General features: G+C 36.5%; 1 protein-coding gene and 1 non-coding gene across 2 annotated transcripts; one reads left to right on the plus strand and one right to left on the minus strand.

Annotated features, from left to right (window-relative positions):
- Positions 1 to 2208: 2208 nt before the first annotated feature.
- On the minus strand, positions 2209 to 16253 carry LOC101022585 (aldo-keto reductase family 1 member C3 homolog). The gene is made up of 9 exons (XM_003903333.5): positions 15540 to 16253; positions 13558 to 13725; positions 12586 to 12702; positions 11264 to 11341; positions 10697 to 10819; positions 7922 to 8031; positions 7486 to 7651; positions 4223 to 4305; positions 2209 to 2434 (listed from the first exon to the last, which is right to left on the minus strand). Exons 1-9 carry the CDS (start codon positions 15621 to 15623, stop codon positions 2392 to 2394), a joined length of 972 nt encoding a protein of 323 aa, XP_003903382.2. The 5' UTR covers positions 15624 to 16253; the 3' UTR covers positions 2209 to 2391.
- Positions 16254 to 16507: 254 nt separating this feature from the next.
- Positions 16508 to 16643, plus strand: LOC116269587. Its single transcript, XR_004177208.1, has one exon. It is a non-coding gene; the product is annotated as a U8 small nucleolar RNA (small nucleolar RNA).
- Positions 16644 to 17350: the final 707 nt, after the last annotated feature.

Below are 17350 nucleotides of genomic sequence, written 5' to 3' on the forward strand. Positions count from 1 at the left end.
AAATAAGAAGTGGAAATGGAGGGTGAAGAATTGGAATAAGCCTCTAGCAAATTTAGTATTTACAAATAACCACCCTAATAATTATTTCACATCTTAAAAAAAAGAAATGTTATGCATGCTAAAGAAATTAAAAATTTCCTATGGCCTTATATGCTTGACTACTAAGTTAAAAAAAATCCATCTTTCTTTAATAACTATATAAATCAACTTTATTAGATGTGAAATCATCATTAGTTAAAGTAAGAAAGTTGCTTTGCAACAGTATGACAATAGTTTACATCAATTTTATTTGAGGCATACCAAGGTTGAATGTTAGACACTAGTGTAGGGATATAGAGTACACAATTTCATGTTCCATTCAGGAGTCTAGGGGAAAAAGCAGAGCTAGAGATACTGTTTGGGGGGTTCTCGGCCTATATGTGGTATGTAAAGCGAGAAAATATGTAAGGTTATCAATGGAATGACAATAGACAGAAAATCACCCAAAAATTGGCATAGGGAACTCCAAAGTGTAAGGCCTTTTCCAATTTTCCGGAATGAATAATTTAAGAAAAGATTGTGGTTCCTGTAAAACTTGATGGGATGCCTATCAGCTGAGAGACATGGCTTGAGAAAGCCTCTTTGATGGGGTTAAGGTGGCCAACAGCATAAGAACAGTTGAGAGTGAATATGTTAGAAAGTGTGCCCAGGTCAAAACCACTGTTCTTCTCAAAATGCTGTAACCAGTAGGCCATGACATTGTCCCAAGTTTTCCAAAGAGTCATCTGAAATAAAAATTTGCATCCTCATGATTAGCTGATGAACTTTATACCCCTAAAAACGGCAAAATAATTACATGTCTTTGTAAGAAGTGGTCCTAAAAGTTACCAAAGTTTAAAAACATCATGCTATTTTCCACATAATGTTTTCAAAAGATGTTTGAGATTTTTGAAAATTGGATTTATTAGACGTATTATCTACCATTTTAATGTTAATTTGGCAGTAATATGTAATGACTTTGGGATATTTTGTGTTTCATATTTGATAGTGTACCTTATTTTATGTATAAAACATAAAAATTAAGTATAACGAATATTTGTATATACAAATATATATATTTGTGTGTGTATATATGTATATAACAAATATTTGTATATACAAATATATATTATATACAAATATTTGTTATACTTATATATTATAATTATATATGTTATACTTAAATATATATTATATATTTGTATATATATCTGTATATACATATACTATATGTACATGTATGCATATATTTAGAATATATTCTAAATATATACAAATATATACTAAATATATACAAATGTGTATATATACAAATATATAGAAATTTATACGATATATAATATATCGTATATATAGAAATATATACAAATATATAATATATTGCATACATACAAATGTATACATATGTATATGTATGCAAATTATATACAAATATATATACATATGTATATATTTGTATATTTGTATATATGTATATATATTTGTATATTTGTATAGCATGTATTTAGAATATAATAAAATCTGCTAAAGAGTTGGTGTTCAGAGGAATTAGTTCATTGTTTCTTTGATGTCCTGCCCCTCCACAGTCCCCCAAAGTCACTGCTGTTACAGGGCACACATAGAGGGTCAAGGCTGGACTCTCAGCTTTGGGGTTTTAAAAATCATTGTTGCAAGTTTTATTTATGACGTATGATTATCAAAAAAAGTGCCAATATTTTCCAAGCAGAGATGTGCCTGACTCCCTTCTAACTTCCCCCGTAGCTTCTTTCAATTATTTCTCCTTGGTGGGCGCCCTTCCACCTCCCTGACCACCCCTCTCACAGGGATGCGTCCTTCCCAGGCTCCAGGAGCTCTGACCCTTGCGCTGCTGTAGGGGGCCTGTGGATTGCTGGTCATCTTGTCAATATTGCTCACCTTCCAGAGTTCATGCTGTGTGTGTTCTTCCTAAAAGAGCTAGAGAGGCACTAACTGATCCACATCTGTCACCTGCTCCTTCTCTAGAGGCTGAAAGCTCTACTGCAGTCCCACTACAGTATGTCTATAAATGGGTATATTCCCCCACTCCCACTCCTAACTTAAAGGCAAATCATAGTTTTTGTTCCTACTGAGCTAGAAGAAAACATACCCACACACACACACACTTTCTTAACAGAACAGAGTAGGTAAAAAATCTGTGGGAAAAAAATGCAATTATTTCAACATGATAAAAATTTATTATCTTTCTGGCCTGTGGATTTAGCTCTGGTTGACTGAAGTCGCTAAGCAGAATGGATTTAAGTAGAGGTGATGGGTCCAGTCATCAGCATACAGACGTCCTCTGCATCACCATCCACACACACGGCTTCTGGTAGACTTCAGGCAAAGCCCTCCATGTTAATATTCATCTGAATATGGATAATTAGGGTGGCTAGCAAGACTGAAAAGAGAATAATGTATAATATGAATGCAATGACTCCATTACTAGGGGAGTAGTAAAGTGATTTCTAGGAAGCTGTCATTAGTGTGAATGTCAAGAAGTTTATTTTCTGACTAGTTGTAGAATCTGCCTTTCTTCCCTTTATGAACATGGCTTCATAATATATGTATTTTCAAAATAATAAATTAATCATTCCCTTCTCTGGAAGGTAACATGTAAAACACACAAAGTCAAATATTCAAGCATATTCCTGTACATCTGTCAGCAGAGCAAAGAGATACTCTGATTATATTTTCTTTACTTATTACCTCTCCAGCCTACTGTATGCAGTATATTTTGTAAGATTCAGAAATGGAAATTGTTGTATATGATATGAAGTCTAATATCCAAGGAGCTACAATGCATTAAAAAATTCTTATATAGAAATAACATGAAATATAAAGGAACAGATAAATGCCATCTTATTACATTTTTAATTGATAAGAATTACTGATGCTCGCTATTCTTCCTTTCTTTTATATCATTTCCTTTTTTATTCTTTATTTTCCTCTAAACCAAAAAAAAATTAACAATCTACCAATTTTTAAGCACTTATGAAGGGCCACCGTGCTTATGGTTTTTCAAACACTATCTCACCCTATCACTTGTTAAAATCTCCACTGCCAGCAGTTACATAGCTTCCTGCTTTTTTTTTTTTTTTTTTTTTTGAGATGGAGCCTCACTCTGTCACCCATGCTGGAGTGCAGTGGTGTGATCTCAGCTCACTGCTACATCCTCTGCCTCCTGGGTTCAAGCGATTCTCCTGCCTCAGCCTTCCAAGTAGCTGGGATTACAGGTAAGTGTCACCATGCCTGGCTAATTTTTGTATTTTTAGTAGAGACAGGGTTTCACCATGTTGGCCAAGCTGGTCTCAAACTCCTGACCTCAGTCAATCCACCCACCTCGGCCTTGCAAAGTGCGAGGATTATAGGCGTGAGCCACTGTGCCCGGCCATAACTTCCTGCTTTTCCCTCATACATGAATGACCGTCTGTGAATCCTAGAACCTTAGACCATGAAGGAGTAGTAAAGATCTTTTATCGGCTACAAATTATACACAACAATGGAGCTTCTGCCTCTACACTCTTTCTTTGGTTTTAATTTTTTAAAAATTCTCTGCCTTAAGATCTCCATATTGCAGGAAGTCAAGGACAAGCGCTCCTATTCACTCCCTAAGGAAGCCTTTCTGGAGGCAAAAGCAGAGTTTGGGGCATGAACAAACATGCAAGGAGAAGGAGGAAAAACATTTGAAATAATAAAAGATGCTGAATTGACAGGATCTAGCAAGCAATTCCATACGAAGGAGGTGGGAATTGGCACCTGGACCACAAAGTTGATGGAAATGGTTTTGGTTTGATAAGGAGCTGAGCAGGTTTGGGAGAATGTGATATGAGCACAGATTTGGAAACATCTCATGAGGTGACATGGGCAGTATCCACAGCATGTCCAGTGGTAGAAACACCAGGCCTGCACGGAAGGTGCAGATTTGGCAATGATGTGGGCTGCTCTGAAAAGTGCCATGGAATCAGGAGAGCAGAGGCACAGGTTGACCCACGCTGATCCCTGTCCACTCAGCCTGCCAGAGAACAGAGCTCTGGAGTGAATCCAGCAGGAGAGTTCCAGAAAGCTCCTGTCTCACCTCTGACTCACATTGGCCTCTGTCCCTCTGGTATGGAGGTCACGCTCAACACCCATCCTACGTTTCTTCTCCAAAACTAAATTAGGTCACTCATTTACAAAGGAAACTTACCTATCACCGTTAAAATATCGGAGATTTCTGTTTAGGCCATCTATGGCTTTCATGTCCTCTGAAGTCAACTGGAATTCAAAAACCTATCACAGAAATAAAAAATTTTGATTATTTTTAGATTGCATAATTGCCAATTGTGAACCCACAAGTATATTAGACAGTTGGGTGCAGAGACAATACTTAAAATATTGGTAAGTTTTAAACAGTTATAGAAGTCATCTCTAAACACTCAGGTGGTCAATGAATATCACATGAAAAATAAGCAGAAATCCATTCCTAGTTATTATATATTGAAACTGCACAACACTGCAGACAAAGAGAAAATCTCAACAGAAAATGGAGAGGACACAGAGCTGACATTGTGCACACATGATAGGGTCATATACTTAGAAGACCCATAAGAATCTAGAGGCAAATTTTTAAATAACGTAAGATTATGTAGTAAGTTTGATAGACATTGTTGAATTTCTATATCTCTTTAATAAACAGGTATAATGCAAACAACATTTGTTTTCAACATAATTCAAGGCAGGAATTGTCTAAATACTAACAATTTCATGTTTAAAGGAAACAGATACAGGCTTGAAGTGTATCTCACTCTCTAAATTTGAGAGACTTTAAATATCAAGAAGATGTCACTAATTGCTAACACATTGAATTGAATAAATCTATAAATTGAATAAATCACTCTGTAATAGTGATACAGAGAATGAGAGAGAGAGAATAAAAAGCATTAACAAGTTAACAATTAATGAGTCCAGGTAAAAGGTGTTACTACATTTTTCTTTTAACATTTTTATACATTAGAAAATCCACAAAAAAGGAAAACACTATCAAGAGATTCTAATAATTTTCAGTATTCTATGGATAAATATTTGAAAATACATACATATGGTTTAATGGAGAATGTTACAAAATTAATGAAATATATATTAAAAGGCCATTTAAATAGCTGGAAATTCATCATGGGTTGAAAGTCTCAATATTGTCACAAAGTCAGTTCTTTTCACATTGAGCTGCGGTTTCATTACAATATCAACCAAAGACTAAAGTATGTACTCTTTCATGGATGCTGATGTTACAAAATTTCATAAAACAGAATAGTCAAGAATAATCAAAATATTATCAAATAAAATAAAGCGTTAGAATAAAAGTTGTACCATTCTGGTAGCAAGACCTTTGACTATTTAGACAGTACAGAAAAGTAAGTCAATTGAAGACAAAAGAGAGGCAGGATATTATTTGTGAATGTTTCATTTATGGTAGAGGTAAAAAATCAAGACGTGTGAGCAAATGTGAATGCTTTTCAATAATTGTTGGTGGGACCCTTTGATATCAATTTAGAAATTCCATGTGCATATTTGGATTTTTATTTTACATTGAAAAAGAAATTCATTTGAATTTACAACTAATTTATAAGTAAAGAGAATTACCAATTTTGCAAGATAACATTAAAAGATTGTCACGTTCCCAATATAAGAAAAGACATGCCACTCATCAACCACAGGATAGAGGCATGAATAATTTAACTACATGAAATGTAGCGACATTTGTCCATGAAAACGTAACGACATTTTACTTCAATAATACATCTAAATCTCTAAAGGAGTAATACCTGGAATATATATATGTACATGTAATACGTGTAATCTATCATATATATCTTATTAAACTATAATATATGTATAATTCCATCATATAGATTAACCTATCACATATATAGTAATCCATCATATATTAATCAGTCATATATATGAGATAGATTAATAAGAAATACTCCCTCCAGTCACATGTCCCTGTATCCACTTGCTTGGTTATACGAATTTCTAGTGCCTTCCAATAAGTGGTGGTGTCTATTTACCCGTCCCTTGAGTCTGGACTGTCCTGTAACTTGCATTAGTGGGTAAGATTTGCCAGAAGCAATGGTGTGGCAACCCTGAGCCTAGACATGAAAAGGCTTTTGCATGTGTCCACTCACTGCCTTGGGATCATGCCATGTGGTGAGGTGAAGTCTGGACTGGATGGCTGGAGGCTGAACTATATGGAGGAGAAAATGGCACCCAGACAAATGTCCCATTGACATCTTGAAGCAGAGCTATCTCCTTGTCCTGCAAACACGTGAGAGAGAGCCCAGCCAAGAACAGAACTTGACTAAGTTCAGGCTGAGGCCATGCTAATTTTCTAACTAGAGAATCCTGAGCAAATAAGGGGTTTTCATCTTAAACCCCTATGTTGAGGGTGATTTGTTTAACAACTCTATTTAATAGTATAATTATGGTCTCCTAGACTTAAAAAAAAGACAACTAATAGTCAAAGACTTAAACAGGCAGTACACAAACAGAAAACTTCAAGAGATGAAATATGTGACATTTTAACTGAGTGTACAAAGAAATGGAAATAAAAATTCCACGATGATTGGTAGACTAAAGAACACCTAATGCAACTCCTCGTTTCAGAACATGAAGAGGAGGCCAGGAGAGGTGGCTCACGCCTGTAATACCACTTTGGGAGGCCAGGGCAGGTGGGTCGCCTGAGGTCAGGAGTTTGGAACCAGCCTGGCCAACATGGCGAAACACCCTCTCTACTAAAGTTACAAAAATTAGCCAGGCGTGGTGGTAGGCGCCTGTAATCCCAGCTACTCAGGAGGCTGAGGCAGGAGAATTTCCCTGCTTGGGAGACAGAGAGATACTCTGTCTCAAAAAAACCCCCAAACCCCCATCCTGGCCGACACAGTGAAACCCCATATCTACTAAAAAAATAAAAATAATAATACAAAAAATTAGCCGGGCGTGGTGGCGGGCGCCTGTAGTCCCAGCTACTCGGGAGTCTGAAGCAGGAGAATGGCGTGAACCCGGGAGGCGGAGCTTGCAGTGAGCTGAGATCGCGCCACTGCACTCCAGCCTGGGCGACAGAGTGAGACTGTCTCAAAAAAGAAAAACAAACAACAACAACAAACACCAAAACCAAACAAAAAACACAACATGAAAAAATGATGTTCCTGGTGCAGGGATGCAGAGTAGATTGTCAACTTACTGCTGAAATTTAAAACTCTCCATTTTTTTTTTGGTCCCATCCTAATTCTCCCTACCTGTGCTGCATCTCCCGTGGTAGAGTAGAAGAAACACTTATGATGCACGCAAAGCGTTCATGTAGGAAATACAGGGAAATGGAGCTGGCCCAAGGGTGTCCTCAGAGCCTTATAAGAAGCACACGTGGGAAGCACACTGTGCAGCAGCCCTGAGGCCCACAGCCCGGCTCCTCACCTGCACGTTCTCTCTGATCCGTTGCTCATTGTAGCTCTTGGCCAGGACCACAACCCCACGCTGCAGCTGGTAGCGCAGGGCAATCAGGGCTGGGGTTCGCTTGTGCTTTTTTGCCAAGGCACAAAGGACTGGGTCCTCCAAGAGAACCGGGGAGTTCTGGTCCACCCTGGAAGGAAAGGCGGAAATGCTGAAGCCCTGAGGCTGGGGATACAGTTTGTTAGGCGGCTCCCTAAACAGACTAAGTTGTCCACTCTGCACCAGAGCTGTTCAAGCGAGGCCCCCAAGCACCACCATTAGCATCATCTGAGATCTCATCAGAAATGCAGTTCTCTCCTCTCTCGGAGCCACTTGAGACTACAGGAAACGGAGGATGCTCTGACTAAAACATTTTCTGCAAAATGGAGGTTTATGTAAAGGTCCCATTGTGTTTTATTACCATCGTTTCTCTCGCTGAGATCCCAGAGCACTATAGGCAACCAGAACAATATCTTTTGACTTGCAGAAATCTAGCAATTTACTCTGGTTGAAATACGGATGACATTCTACCTGCAGTTGACCAAAAGAGAGAAGCATCAATTTATATGAAATAATTGTGTTAATATAAAAAAGGTGAAAGTGAAGAAGCTGAATAATAATCAGTATAGTATTATATCTGAGCTAAGGATATTGTTGTCAAGTAATAATCTTTTTCATAGAAATACGTTTTATATCCATATCTCCTAAAAGTATAAATAGAAATACCATTTCTGAACAGAAGCTCATCTATGAATCAGATCCTGGCTTCCAAAGACCTTTGATAACTAGAAGGAGATGTAATGAATTCCATATCTAGGATACAGTAAGATTCTTAGAGCCTTTGGCATCAGATTGTGCCAGAAAGCAAGAATTTTGTCAAGGACTCATGGGGGCAAGTCTGAAAGACAAAAGCACTAATTTCAAAGAAATGTCATTGGTGATGTTTGGATAGATTTCAGCATCAAGAAAAAAATTTACCCATTGGGTAAGAATAAGCACTAACAAAAATTAATAAAATTAATTAAAAATCTTAAGGAAAAATGTCCAAGTTCATAGTAATGAGGGAGATAATGAGAGAGCAAGAAAGAACAAAATAATTTGCCTCTACTATTGGTGGTTATTACAGTAATTTCTTTATCAGGAAATTGATATTTAGAAGAAAGTATTAAACTTGTACTTTGTCTTTGAGGAATATTTGTTCTTCATTTTGATTTGGTGAAAGATTTTTTTCATGGCAAAATGTCACATAAGAATAGTTAAATAAGTTTTTAAAATTGAAAATGATTATCCAAAAACTCCAAAAAATAATAAATACAATAATAACCATAAAATACAAAAATATTAGTGATATATACACAATCATATGTGAAGATTTGTCAGGAAATATGACTTCTTCTGTTGAGAATTATCACCCAGTGGATTATTAGTAACTGCTGAGTGGAAAACATATGATTATAAAGAACAGATCATGTCATAACTCATTTCCATTCTGTTTTAAAAGGGAGTGCCATAAAAGACATTTCCAGTAAACAGTGGGAATCCAAATATAGACTGGATGTTAAACGACATGAGGGCATTGTAGTTAGTTTTCTTAGATATAATAATTATACTGTAACTGGAAGAATATCTTCAGTTCTGTGACAGAATATTTAGGCCTGTAGAGGTGAATTATCATCTTTCCAATTTACTTTGAAGAGTTTTTGAAAATATTATATGTATTTATGCAGATATACCCACATAAATATTTGCCATAAATATTTGGCAATGTGGCAAAGTGTTAACAATTTTGAATATAAATGAGAATGTTGAATCATGTATTATTTTTATCAAATTTTCTGAAAGTTTGAAAATTGTCATAATAAAAAATTGAGGGACTAATATTAAAACCACATTAATTGTCTTAATGTTTCTATTTTAATATGATGGAACTGTATCATTATGCCACAATCACAAATTTTATATACTTCATATTTCAATTGTAGATCTTTACTCATTGGCTCTAGGTTGTATAAAAGTAAGAATACAAAAGTGTAAATTAGCAAAAAGGTAGAGTGACTTTAATTTTGAATTTTTTTGTGACATTTGGGGGAAGTCAATTTGATCAAGGAGCCCTGGAATCAACAATAACTCAGGGGGATAAAAGGACTTATTCCTAAGCTATGAAAAAACCATGCATAGGATAGATGTGTTTAAACAATTGATTGGATGACAGACCCCAGAGAGAAGTAGCAGACTAAGATACAGGCAATGATAGGTCTGGTCTATGTTCTGCTAAAGTTCCTCAGTGTTGATTTCATTCACTGTGAACAGTTATCTCCATAAACAGGTAATTTTTCTTTCTTTTTTTTTTTTTTGAGATGGAGTTTCACTCTTGTTGCCCAGGCTGGAGTGCAATAGCATGACCACGGCTCACCACAATCTCTGCCTCCAGGCTTCAAGCGATTCTCCTGCCTCAGCCTCCCAAGTAGCTGGGATTACAGGTGTGTGCCACCACACCCAGCTAATTTTTTGTATTTTTAGTAGAGAAGGGATTTCTGCATGTTGGTCAGGCAGATCTGAAACTCCCAAACTCAGCTGATTCACTTGCCTTGGCCTCCCAAAGTGCTGGGATTACAGGTGTGAGCCACCGCGCCCAGCCTAATTTTTCGCTTTCTGGCATGGATGACCTTCATTGTCTGCAACTAATTTTTAGTATATCTATGTCCCTGGTCAAGAATTCTTGAAATATCAAGAAGAGGCATTCAGGCATCCAAATTCCATGTAAACCCCTAATACCTCACTTCTCTTATTCTAACTCTCTGTTTATGTACAGCTCATCTCATCTTTTCAAAGCTTCATATCTATACACCATTCCCTCCAAATCACCTTCAGCCATGAACTCTCCGGTCATCTTTCATAGCTTAGAGGTAAGTCCACCTTTCCTTGAGTTCTAATTGATGATTCCAGGCCTTTTTGATCAAATGGACCTCCCCTAAATATCACACACCATTCGACATTAAACTCATTCCAATTTTTCCCTAATACTTTTCCAAGCAGGGTACAAATAAGAAATCTTCACGCCTTTCTTGACAGAAGCATTCCTCTCTAGAATCTTCTGCTTCACAAAGATAAGTGGGACAAAACAAACAGATATTTGGCAATAGGACAGGAAGAGGGGCATGAAGAACTGAAAGGAGAGGAGGCCAAGGGAGCTCACCTGGTTGCAGACGGGCTTGTGCTTGAGTCCCGGCTTGTTGAGGATCATCTCCAGTTGCCTGCGGTTGAAGTTTGACACCCCGATGGACTTGGCCAAACCTGCATCCTTACACTTCTCCATGGCCTGGGGAGAAAGGGGTTGTGAGGAATTATTTGTGCAGTTGGCTTATCACGATAAATGCAAGACAGAAGTGTGAGAACAACAACTTTCAAAATATGACAATGAAAATAGCTAGCAGTGATTGTCAAGAAGAGAAAAATTCAAATAGCAAATAGAGGAAGAAGATAGTGGCAGCAAGAGTAAGAATTTCTATCTCTTCCTTAGGAAATTGGATAGATTAATGCACAGGCAAGGAAAGAGATTCCTGTTCTCCTTTCCCCTAAGTCTTGTGCCCCACTCTCTAAACATTCCTCTCATGTGTTTTTCCCTTCATCTCACCAAAACTACTCTTGTAGTTTCTGAATTTCTAGATCTAATGGTGCATATTCCATTCTGTCCTATTGAATCTGGGAAACAGACTTTCTCTTTTTGTCTTCCTTCTCTGTGTCCTCTCCGCGAAGCACTCACCTCCCAAGTGGTACAGAGATCCACTATGTCAAATATCAGTTTTCCATTTTCATCTGTTGGTGAAAGTTCCTCACCTGGCTGAAATAGAAGCAGCCATTTTAGTGATGTCACAGATTAATTTCCCCACCCATAGCTGTGATCCCAGGTACCTTTAAGGACACTCGTCCTCCATGAGACAGGTGGTACAATGCTCCAGAAAGTGATGTGTGTTATGTGTTTTACATATGAAGGTGTAAGGAATGTATTCAGGAGACAAGCTTCCTCTAATCTCTTACAAATGTTATATGTATAGAAAAGGACCATTTTCTAGGTCTTAATCGAGTTTCATAGTTGACTTATGTCACTTTATTCTGCCCTTATAATTTCCTCTGTTGAAATACCTCTCTTTGATTTGGAAATACCTTGATATCCTAAAATAGTGGATAGTACTCTTGTACCTGGTGGGATTATCAGACCAACTGAAGATTTGATAGTGTATGGGCATGACTGTGAATCACACACGGTTAGCAGAAGTTGGGAGACCCAGAGGAGCTCTCTTAGGGTGATGACCATGAGCCTTGAACCACTCCAAAGCCATAATCACCACCAATGAAAAAGTTTGGGTCAACCATAATAAAAGTGTTGGAGTTTAGAGATAAGAATAGACAAATGATACATTTTTGTAGACTATTTCATATCCTTAAATGTAGCCATGTCTTTGACTTCCCATAACTCAGTAAACTCTTTTGCATTAACTAGCCTGAGTAGTTTCCTGTAACTTTAAATCAAAAGTTATACACTACACAGTAATTCATGGCTAAATACAGTTTCAAATTCTATTGTGAAAGAAGAGGTGGCAGAATAATAAAGCTTTGCAAGTCCACATTAAGGGTTTCTAACTTAAGAACCATGCCTAGTGGCTTCTGCCAAATCTGCTTCAGCTTGAAATGGGGAGAGATGGTGGAAATTCATTGTGTACCACATGTGCAGCAGTTTTGTTGGGCATCACAACGCATGAAACTCTGTGTCTGTGAACATCCCAAGAGATGGACTCAAAAGCCATAACTAAGACAGTGCCTTGAAAAAGACTATTGTAATTTCCTCAAGTTTTCAAAGAAGAGGCTTTGAGGTTGCTGTTCTCTCTTCTCTTGTAGGTGTGCATTAGAGAAGTAGGATTCAAAATTTACTCAAAAGAAAGGAAATTAGGTGTTATACTTACAGTTCTTCTTCCATGTAATAATCCCTACATCCTCCTAAGAAAAAGCTCTGTTCAATTTCCCATATAAACAATGTTTATAATGACAGCAGAAGTGCAATTTTATGCTCATACTCAAACTGTATACCTTTAGAGACATTGGAGAATGAATGAGATAGAGGTCAACATAGTCCAGTTGAGCTTTTTTCAGCGAGTTTTCCAAGGCTGGTTGGACCAACTCTGGTCGATGAAAAGTGGACCAAAGCTGCAGAGGTTAAAGAATGGAGGTGATTTTGAATGAATATTGAACAAATCTTATTAGTTTCTGCCATCTAATATTTAGACATTTTCCTACTGCTCCAAAATTTATGACCACTGGCAAACATATTCTCTTCCTTCTCATGATTCCTTTGGCTCTGACCTATCCTTATGAGCTTTATTATATGCTGGATGTATAGTTTGTACGTCTACTGAATAATAGGAGTAAATTCTTAAAATGTAAAAGTTAGTATCAAGTAACAACCATGCTGTTACCTGAATTATCTTCGGTAGAGTTTACAACTCATTTTAACAGTCTAATTCTTCTATCCGTTCAACCCAATGCTTAAGAATAGCTATTTATGTTGCTTAGAAACTAAAGCAACCTAAAATGGCAGTAAAACAAGTTTCGAACATGTTCACTATGCTGGACACAATTTAGGACATTTTAAGTATCTATTATTTAATACTCCCACAGCATTCTTATATTGCTTTCTATCTCACTGATAAAGATAGCAGTTGAGAGATTAATAAGAAATCTTAGAAAATTACCCAGGGGATAAGAAAAACCATAGCATGATTATCATTCTCTGTGATTCTATACTGCATGTCAAATCACACTGATGGCAGCTGGAGCTCAAAAAAGTAAAGGGACTTTCAGGTCATAAATTGGAACGCAGTCAAAATGAAAAGTGATCATCATTCCCTGAGTTTGATTTCAGTTTTAATATGTGAATGTGTGTGAATACATTTGAACCCAGAAGCAAAATTCACCCACAACTACTGATCCAGTCATAGAATTATCATCTTCACACAATCACATTAAATACATGTGCACACAAGCTCATCATAGGCACAGTACCTTTGAAGTGTAGAATATGTCTTCTCTCTTCACACTGCCATCTGCAATCTTGCTTCGGATGGCCAGTCCAACCTGCTCCTCATTATTGTACAAATGAGCAGAATCTATATGGCGGAACCCAGCTTCTATTGCTAATTTTGTGACCTCCAAAGCTTTACTTCTGGGAACCTGGAGAAGCAACCAAAGGTAGTATCTGGTGATCAGTGTGGCTGAGAAGTAGTTCAGGCACAAGCATTGCCTTTTACAAGAATCAGCTTTTCCTCCTGTCTGTATGTTGGGTGAAAAATCCCATCTAAGTTTGCCTGGGTCTTTCCTGGTTAGTAATAAAGGTTGAGCATCCCAGAAACACCTTCAGTCCCAGGAAATCTCTGGTTGATCACTATTATGGAGGTACGAAACAACACCCTCAGATTCAGTGATTTGTTGGAAAAGTTAACAGAATTCAAATAGTCCTAATTATTTTTAAATATAGTGATATTATACACAGTAAAAATCACACAGAGTATGGAAGGGAAACAGTTCAAGCTCATATGAGTTCTCTCCCAGTGATATTACACAGAACGTTCACTTAGACTTCCTCCAACATCATATTTGGGAAATGCTGTCTACAAGAGATGTTATTTGGTGTCTCAGTTCTTGAGATTTTGACTGGGTGCTAGTTACACCGACCCGACTAGGGTTCACATGGGAAATAATGCATCTGTGAATAGTAGTCTATTATGTTAAGTCTTTTCTGCACAGCCATTCTGGCTACACAACAGAACTGAACACTAGGAGTAAAGACGTATACTCTGAGGACATCGGTTTATACATTAAAAATTCACCGAAATCTGTAAGAATTTAGTAAGGTACCTTTCTACCATAAAAAAACAAGGCTATTTCTTTCAGGAAAGATAGAATTCCAGTGAAATTTAAAATTACTGACTTATTGACCAAATTTGGATAAAGATTTGAAGGGTATTTTTTAATGACAAAAATATAAACTGTTTTCCGTTTTTTCATGTATTTAAGAAGCTTTCTTTTTTCGTTGAACTTACAAGGAACTAGATACTAACTCAAAGGTTTACCAAGGCTGCCGCTTCAGTGGTGTCCTTATTTTCACTTCCAGACCATGCCAATTTATATTAAAAATTAAACCATTTTTGTCAATGGTCTAGAAAATGTATCCTTGTAGATCATCACAACTTATCGATAAAGTGAGACTCAAATTTCGATAATTAGTCCCTATTCACACACTTGGTAGCCTGAGGACAGTCTTGGGAAACAAGTTTTCTTCCAGTAGTTCTATCTCGAAAATTAGGTATCCATTTTGTTCATTTTTGTGTCATAAGACCGCTCCTACCACTTTGATACAAATATGATGCATACAAAAAAGGACTAAGAATTTAGACTTTCCTTTGTTAGGTTCTAAATTGTACTTAAAATGAGGTTGTATTTTTTCTTTCAGGAAGTTTTTTTTTTTTAAGTGAAAGCAGTACAGTGGAAACTCTAGTCCAGGTCCAGTAATACTGGGTGGTGCTCACTAACGCCCATCGGAATAATGATACTCTGCCAACAGTTTTGTAAACACTATATCCAGTAATTTTTACTATAAATATTTCTCTGGATCGTATGTTCTTGGAAGAAGGAAAGAGTTCTTCAGTTATAAAAACAGAGAAATCACTCCTATTGCAATTAATTTCCACCAGAGGGAGCTGACGGACACTGTTCTTCGATGCTGGGTTTGACATATTCTGCCAAGCTGGGAAGTAGACACGAACAGAAGAAACAGTGCACAAACTAAAAATAAGCAGTACGTGACCATAGGAACGGACCTCAGTGCTGAACAAGGACTGACTACTTGTTTTCTTCTAGCCTAGGAAACCTAGACCTGTGAGTTATTCAAAGTAAGGCAGGAACACGAACCTTACAACCCAAGATGGGTTTCATGTCTACTAGGTTTATTCTTTTGAAATCTCAAAACTAAAATAAATTATTCTTACCTCTGGAGGTGCATAGGTGCCAAATCCCAATACAGGCATGAAGTGGCCATCATTTAGCTTCACACGCTGGTGTTTGGAATCCATTTCCTGTCACTTGTTTGACTAGCAAATGTTTGCTGCTGCTTCCCCTCAGAGATTACAAAAGCAATGGGCAGGAAATGCCCCCCTGCAAACGGACTAATGGTTAACCAATGACATGTAGGAGGAGGTACTTAGGCAGTCTTACATGGTCTGTGGAGAAAATTTCATCCAGTTCACTTGTTTCTGATCAAAGATAATTCCTAAGTAAATTATTATAATATATGGTTATAAACATTAATTTTTATCTGAAGTATTTTCTATTTGAAATCTCTATATTACTTAAATTATTAAAAAATATTTATAGAACAAATAGCAAACATGTGTTAGACTATAAACACATAGTTTATAGTCTTTTTTGTTTATGCCATGATAATGCCCCTTCTTTATATTGCATCATTTGAAATAATTAACCATCTTACATCTTTCTCTCACATACACATAATTTAAAGGAATGACTAATGAAAATTTTAAAAATTGTTGGCCATCAATAAAAACTTAAAGTTAAAACTGTAAAAATATTTCCCTTTTTACATTTTCAATCAGAAAATTTATTTTGATTTTTCTTTCTTTGCATTGTAAGAGAAAGATTCATTTCTGATAAAGGTGCAGTCCTGATAAAGCTGTCATCCTGATGAGGGTGCAAATAAAAAAGAAATTCTATGCAGTTTTCCTTGGAGTGTTAATTATTAAGAGTTTTTGGAGTTTGGACATCATTTAATATATGCAAGCAGTGCCTTAATAGTATTTGTTCTTCAACCAGGTTTATTAGAGACTATCATGAAGTAACTAGCCAAAAAACTGATAACTATCTTATATAATTTTCCATCTTGTTAAACATTATTTGTAAAGAAAAACTGGAAATTAATTATATATAAATGCATGAATAATTTTCATATGGGATAGTTTTCACTTGTTCCTTCCTTTGGAGGGCAGATTAGAACACGACGAATGTAGTTTGCACAATACATTATCAACATCTTGGAGCTGTCAGAACTTTCAATGCCCTGATTGCTTCTATTTACTTTTCCTCAAACAATAACCAAAAAGTAAGTTGAGAAATAGGTAAATTATTATACATTGATACAATATAATATAAAATCATTGAAAGTTTTTCAGCAACATGGTGGATCAAAAGGCATGTCTCATGGACGCATCAAGAAGTAATCTGAAATTGACTAAAATAAACTTATTTATTTATGGGGGGGCTGAGTAGAAATGTAGTTTGATGCCAAGGGCAAGAGATTAGGTGAAGAGATGTGGAATAGTCCATCTAACCCATTGAGGGGAAGCTGGGGTGTGAATTTTTGAAACAGTAGGCTATTCAAAAGCCAGTAGGTATTTGGGGAACTAATAAAGGGCACACACAGTCCAGGCAGATACATGTTCAGAAAAGAGCAGACAAGGCCTTAGGGTTTTATGTTGGGCTTATGCTAAGACTAAGAACATACCAAGCATATTAGTTGATAATCATCATGACACAGAACAAATCTATATAGAGTGGGAAAAATGTCTATTTTTTGAAATGCTCAATTAAATAAAATAACAAGGTATACAAAGAAGCTGGAAAACACAATACATTATAAGAAAGAAAACGAATTGACAGAAATTATTCTTGAAGAGCCCTGAAATTAGTAGAGAAAGGTTTTTAAACAGCTGTCTTAAATAGGGATAAAATTTCCAATTAAAATATGGAAATAGAACTATAGGAAATTGGGAAAAGCATATATGGA

Source organism: Papio anubis, chromosome 11, assembly GCF_008728515.1.
Source record: "Papio anubis isolate 15944 chromosome 11, Panubis1.0, whole genome shotgun sequence".
Classification (NCBI taxonomy): domain Eukaryota; kingdom Metazoa; phylum Chordata; class Mammalia; order Primates; family Cercopithecidae; genus Papio; species Papio anubis.